The 7,299-nt window shown below is 37.7% G+C and overlaps 1 protein-coding gene across 1 annotated transcript; it reads left to right on the plus strand.

Annotated features, from left to right (window-relative positions):
* Positions 1 to 232: 232 nt before the first annotated feature.
* Positions 233 to 1,705, plus strand: LOC107868916. Its single transcript, XM_047411613.1, has 2 exons — positions 233 to 366; positions 1,003 to 1,705. The coding sequence occupies exons 1-2, from the start codon at positions 233 to 235 to the stop codon at positions 1,703 to 1,705; spliced, it is 837 nt and encodes a 278-aa protein (XP_047267569.1).
* Positions 1,706 to 7,299: the final 5,594 nt, after the last annotated feature.

The raw sequence follows: 7,299 nt of genomic DNA on the forward strand, positions 1-7,299 counted from the left end.
CTCTAAAGCTTCTACCGAGCTCTTGATCCACTCAACAAAATCATGGTGGACAATGCAGTGGGGGGGATCTCTTATGAGGTTGAATTATCATGTGGCTTCGAATTTGCTTGAAGTGGTTACCAAGCAAAAGCAAGATGGCACACTCAGGATACCGAGGTGCCTAAAGGTTCTTCTACTACAACCGTGGCTAATAAGGAGCCACAAAAAAAGGGATAAAGAAAGATAGGAGAACATGGCAAAGATAATGACTCAACTAGAGCTTTTGACAAAGCATGTAATGGGTACACCCGCAAAAGCAGTGAATGCCATGGCATCAAAATCCTATGGAGATGATGAAGAAGCTAGTAAGCTTGATGAGGAGATTAGGTACTAGGCAAATTACTTGGGGGGTTTCTGCCCCGCTTATCAAAGGCAAGGTAGGAACCAATGTTGGACGGATTGTGAGCATGATCGTGATTGGATAGATAGAGATCATGACTATGAGGGCTATGTGCCTCCCCATGATTGGGCAAAGAGTAAAGAGCCAAGTTCTATTAATCCCAACAAGTATAAATCCAAAGATGTGTTGGCAAAAATTTTGATGAAGGTGGAAGGAACGAACAAAATAATTTGTGAAATGAAAAGTGATTTTTCCCAACTTAATCAAACCGTGACATCCCACTCCACCTCCATAAAGCAATTGGAAACTCAAATTAGGCAAATTTTCACCCAACTAAATGCTAGACAAAAGGGTGGTCTTCCTAGTGATATGATTGTGAACCTAAAGAATGAAGGTTAAGGCTTGGCCATAGTCACTAGAAGTGGAAAACCCCTTGGTGATCACTTGAAATAAGATTTGGGTAAGAAGGTTCCTAAGGTTAAGCTGAAATAGGTGCTGCCAAAATTTCAACAGGAAGATGATGAAAGGGAATCAGTGGAATTTTATGAAGAGGTGATGGAAAATGAAAATCCATAAAGTGATGTGATGCCTACAATATAAGCCCCTCCCCCATTTCCTCAAAGATTTAAAAGGAAAAAGGAGAGTGATAAGCTCAAGAAATTCTTGGCCAATCTTAGCAATGTCTCTATTAATATCCCATTGCTTGAAGTAATCCAAGAAATTCTGGGTTATGCTAAGCTCATTAAAAAGTTGATGTACATGAAGAAGCTCAATGAAGGTGACACAATTGAAGTCACCCATGGTTTTAGTGTTATTGTGAGTAGAAAGGTTGCAGAAAAGAAGGAAGACCCCGGAGCTTTCATCATCCCTTGTACCATAGAAACACATATGTTTGCGAAAGCTTTATGTGACCTTGGTGCAAGTATCAACCTCATGACTTTTTCCATCTATAAGAAACTTAGATTTAATGCCCCAACCTTAACATCTATGAGAATCTTAATGGATGATCGATCGATTAAGAGACCAATCAGAATTTTGTTTGATGTTCTAGTCAAGGTAGATAAATGTATACTTTCGGTGAACGTTGTGATTCTATATTGTGAAATGGACCAAGATATACCCATCATACTTGGGTGGCCTTTATTAGCCACCGAAAGATCCATTGTTGACTTAGAAATAGGGGAGATAAAGTTTAGAGTGCATGAGGATGAGGTCTACTTTAAGGTATACAAGACAAAAAAGCAACCCGCAGAACTTCAAGTGATATCCGTGGTTGATGTTGAAAGTGAAGAGGTGAATGAAGGGGGATTTGAGGACCCACCTTAAGAAATAAAGAAGGAAGATGTCGTTCCACGATGATAACTAAGGCACTATGTGGGAGGCAACCCACAAATGTCATGAAAGTGGCTCGTATCCTTTGCTTTTGCTTTCATAGTGTAGATTTTAGTTTTGTAAATTAAATAACCTATGTATTTATAGCACTATTGAGGGAGTTGGAGGAGCTTCAAAATTGGAAAGTGTGAAATTTCTGCACTATGAACTGAATAGGGAAAAATCTATCAAATTCTGAAATAAGCTAAACAAGGTAAAATAGGGGTGCAAAAATGCCCTTAGTTACCGCGACCACAGCAGGCCCTAGGCCATAATCGTGGTCATCGCGTATCCGTGATCGCAATAGCTTAACGGCGATCGTTGTCATCTCAACTTTATAACCATCTATTTTTTTCTATTTTACTCGCACTTACTTTTCAACTTTAGTCTCTAATTGGGCCCATTTCTAGCCAAGATTATGAGCTCTCCAATAGCATCTTTGTATACCTCTTACATCACAGATCTGGTAGGTGCCATGAATCCATACTTTGATTGTTGAAAATAGGACATAAAATACATGTTGTAAAGAAGGCCTAAATCTTTGATTTTTATGTGTAAATATTTCATACATTATGCTTATGTGGTGTTTAATTACTAGGTTATAGTGTGCACAAAAGTGGGGAAGTTTTGAGTACCCAAGATGTATATAAACTTGAAACAAATAAGAAGTGTACATCAGGTGCTTGATATAATGCCCAAATGAGTACTTAATGATAGTTCTTGTATTTTAATGTATTATAATGCACTTAGTAGTCTTGTTCATAGGTCTTAACATGAAACCCTATTGTAGAACATACTTGTGGCCTAAAAAAGTTAGGAATTTTGAATATGAGAATTGGTGTGGAACTGGTCTCAGTAATCGTGATTGTGGCAACACAAATGAAGACATGGCCTGCCATTACGATAATCGAGGGGAATTTCCTGCCATGCCCCAAAAATCTTACCATTCAAAATTTTGCATGAACACCACCAAGCATCTAGATAATGGGATTTGGTGAAAATCACAGCTTACTATTGTATAAAATAGTAATGATGTTTGTGTGTTGTATGTTTCTTTTTAGGATAATCTCATGGACAAATACGACCACATTCGATTCATGGCATTCGAGTGCCACACTCATTACTATGGTGATTTTTGAGGACAAAGATACTCTCAAAGAGAGGAATATGTTTGGATAATGTTTCGTAAAAGATTCCATCATTTCAAGATAGGCTTAAGACTATAGGGTAGCAGTGTTTTGCCTCAGATTTGTGTAAGGCAAATGAGCAATGGGTTTGTCAATTCTATGCTAACCTTAGCATAATGTCTTTCTCGAATCCATCCAACATGACAATCAAGATCTGGGAAAAAAATGTGAACTTTAGGGTGGAGCAAATTAATGGTATCTACGGGCTCCCAAATGCAAACATGGGTGAGTTAAAAAAAGTGTAAGCCAAGAAGCTGGTTGGCGGAAAGATTGTGTCCTGGAAAGAAAGTCTCATGGGCAGAAACCAAGAGTAACATCCACATGAATTCCTTCACTTCCAATTCATAGATTTGGCTTAACATAATATGTAGCTGAGTCTCCCCTTGCAACCACATGACATCAGTCCCCGACTTACAGACTCGAATGGTCGCTTGCATTCTAGATGGCATTTCTTTGAATGTTGGCCAGCTTATGGTTCGTGATATGAAGTTCTTCAAGAACCATGGTGGTACACATTTCTTATTCCTGTTTTTACTTACTAAGCTTTATAGGAGAGTTAGGGTTGAAGAATACTTCGGAGACATTTTGGTTCGCCCTGGTATCCCCATTTATCCTTTGAGAATTTGAGGTGAGGGCGCACTAGGTAAAAGTAAAAATAGGAATATCGACGTAGGAAAGTCAACATATGAGGAGCTTGAGTCTCATAGGTCATCCACCATCGGGCCTCTTGGGGAGATTGGAGTTGATATTGTAGCTATCAGAGAGCTCGTGTCAAGTTTTCCATAGGGGACGAGAAAGCCTTCCACCACCCGTCATTCATACATTTCATGGTCTAATTATGAGAAGTATAGGGATGACTAGAAGAAGCAGGGAGCTACAATCACTAGGCTTGAAAAAACCTATTCATCCTTGGCAGAGTTACATTGAGATCTCTAGGTAGCATATGAAAAGATGGTCATAAGAAAGAGAAGAGGGACAAATTCTGTACCAAGATATGGAAGGGGGTGGGGGGCCTATAGAAGGTCCTAAAACCCCGAGATCCACTTTTTTCCTCCTGAGTGGAGAGTGATGTTAAGGCCCCAATCGAGTGGTCCAGTCCTGATGATATTGATAATGATGCAGAGTATGAGAGGGACACAATTGTTGATGCGGTTTCAGGGAGCACCCTTATATATCTTTATACTTGATTGTTTATGCAGTGAGGGAACTACTACTCTTTAAGTTGGGGGGTGCCTGTCTCCATATTCATTTGATTTGGGCCTGTATTATTGACATTTTTTTTATATTTTTCTCTTCTTCTGGATGATTCTTATTTTTATTTGGGTTGTAATATTCAGGCACTTGATGGGTGCCCACATTTGCATAGATTAGTTACTTTGTCTTTAGATTGTTACTTTATACTTTATACTTTATACTTTATACTTTATACTTTATATTTGATGAACTTTTCCCTATGATAGACTGAGTGATGACATTCTTAAGGGGAAAGCATCGTGATTAGGTTTTGAGCCTTGGATGCTGGGTAAGTCTGAGTACCCATGGCATCGGGGTCATAAATGCAAGGGAAGTCTGAGTACCTGTGGCATTGGAAATCTGGGATTACATTATATACTTGTGGTGAAGTCTGACAAGCCATATAATTGTCCATGTAAAATCTAAGTGTGAGACGAAGGCTTTGGTTATTTCCACAAGTTAGTAAATTTTGCGTGGCACAAATGCAAAACAAACAACCCTTTCATCCAAAAAATTTTCACAAATCAAGGGCATGGACGTGAGCAACTTTGTAATAAAACTTTTTCTCTTTTTGTGAATCCATAATTTTTGACTTGTGCATATTGGTAGATACTCTATTTTTGTCACTTACATGATAGGAAATTGATTCTCTTTGGCAAGTTCACATGCCATGTATGGTGAGGTAATTATTTACATCTCTTATGTACTTGTGTCATCTAGAACTCGCCCCATTGTTATTTCAAGGCTAAATTTTGATTGAATTTTGTTGGAGAAATGGTCTTAGGCCATCATTGTGATTTTTGGAAGCCCACTTTAGCCTAAAAAGCCTACCCGAGCATGAATGTTATCCCTAGTCACCCTCTTTGAGCCTTTGGACCTTTCTTTGGCAAACACATTACCAGCCGTGAGCCATTCAATTTTTATTCCTCTTTTGAACCTTACCTTCCTTGAACTTAAAAATATGACTTGAGGCTAAAATCCTAAGTTGTGGGTGGTGAAGATTGAAGGAAGTAATTTGGGCCACGAAGTTGTTGGTGAGTGCCTAAAAGCTTAAACATTGAGAAAAAATAAAAAAATAAAAAAAAAAGAAAGGACCCAATGAAGAAAACAATTGCATGAAGTTTGAAAGAAAAAAAATGGATAAAAAATAGTTGAAGCAAGGAATAGTAAAGTAGGCATATTTGTGAAAAAAAAGAAGTGACCCATGATAAAAGGTGGATCGATAGGTGTGATGTAGATGTTCAAGGAGGGTACAAACTATGATTACTTTGAAATGATATCCTACGTTACCCCGAACCTACATTTCAAGCTCAAAAAGTCCTTTGTGATTTCCAACCTCTTACATTCATTGTAGTGGATATCGAAAATAGGGGAAAGACTATAGTATAACACTTGTTAGCATAGAGAATACTTGAGAGAGAGAAAGAGAGAGAGAGAGAGAGTGTTTTGCACTTAAATTCCTTATTGCATAGTTGATACCTTAATATGTGGAATTTTCTTTCTTGTGAGGAGGCATGTGAACAAGTTGATGTGGGAGATTTTGTCATCTTCCAAAAAATTAAAACAAAAGGAGCATAATGCGGTTGAGGTCAAAAGGTGAGTCTTTTCTAGAGTATTAGTAGTTGTTACATGATTGTTTTTGAAAGTCTATTGCATCCTTCAACATTTTATTTTATGTTGAGGAGTGTCGTTAAAATAATTTTTCCCATGTGTGATAAGATTTTTGTGGTAGTAATCAAGTTTAAGTCATTGTGATCACTGGGTAAGAGGATTTAGGCATACTTGTGAAACTATCTCATGGTAAGAAGTGGTGTTACTTGAGGACAAATAAAGTTTTTTGTTAGGGGTGTTGATGAGTGGTGATTTTACCACTCATTTTTTCTCGATAATTGTGTATACTACTATGATTTGAAGATGGAAGTGAGACGAGTTGATCATTAAATGTACTAAATTCCAAATTTTGCAGGTATTCAAGATGAATGAGTGAAAAATGTGGACTTAAACCAAAATGGACCAAAGAAGGGAAAAAAGTGCAGCTCAAAGACGTGGAGTAGTCATTAGCCTCAATTACTGCAATCTCTATCAGTCAAGAAGGTCAAGAGAACATGATCATGGGAGCCTTACCGTGATCGCAGTGGCCGCGATCACGATCAACTTTGTGCGATCACGACTACGCGGGATTTTTGCCCAAGGGCAGTTTCATCATTTCACCAAGCCAAATCCAAATTTCTATATAGGCTAAAACATTTTTTTTCTCTGGGATATTTTAGAGACTAGTAACACCTTGAATTTGAATTTGAAATTCTAAATTGGGCAAAAATTGTAAAGTTGATTTAGAGACTTTGATTTTGATATTTGTGAAGAATGGATGCTTTGATAAACCCATTTGGTATGTACTTTTCTCTTTTCTTCATGAGTAGCTAAATATTTTAGTCTTGGGATTATGTTGAACTAAGGTGCAAATTAGTTGTGGGTTGTGATGTATTTGTGTGCATGCTAGTTAAATTATAATGGGTTATACTATTGCTTGATTAAATTGGTTGGAATTTTTGGGTGAAAACCCCAAATACCCACATGGGTTTGTGAGTGAAAACTCCATGCTCCTAAAAGCCTAAACCATTCTTGAAATAAGGGTTTGGGTGAACTTTAGGAACCCTCATCATCCTTGAAAGAGGGAATGGGAGAACCAAGACAATAGTATATAATTATTGGGTTTAATCTACTCATTTTCACTATCTTAGACATAAGTGATTTTGTGGTTGATTTTGCCTCGGGTATCATCCTAGAAATAGGGATGCCCTAATTGAGGTTGTGAGTGAATATGATTGTCACTCTTTTTAGGTACTCAAAATGGTCAACAAGTGAAATCCTTGAGGTTTTATTGAGAAATTAGCCTAAAGGGCCCTATACCTAGCCTACCACATTAGAAGTTTACTAGCATGTGCATCAAATCTCACACACCCACACCTAAGTTGCCCTTAGGTAGGCATAATATCAAGATCCTTCAAATATCAAGGTTAAATCAATGTTTGTTGCTTAGTTTGTGAAATCAAGTCACTAGCGATATACACTCTCCATTAATTAAGACCCCCCTCCATTTTCAATTATGTTGTTTACTTCACTAATACT

The sequence above is a fragment of the Capsicum annuum genome, chromosome 4, assembly GCF_002878395.1.
Source record: "Capsicum annuum cultivar UCD-10X-F1 chromosome 4, UCD10Xv1.1, whole genome shotgun sequence".
Taxonomy (NCBI): domain Eukaryota; kingdom Viridiplantae; phylum Streptophyta; class Magnoliopsida; order Solanales; family Solanaceae; genus Capsicum; species Capsicum annuum.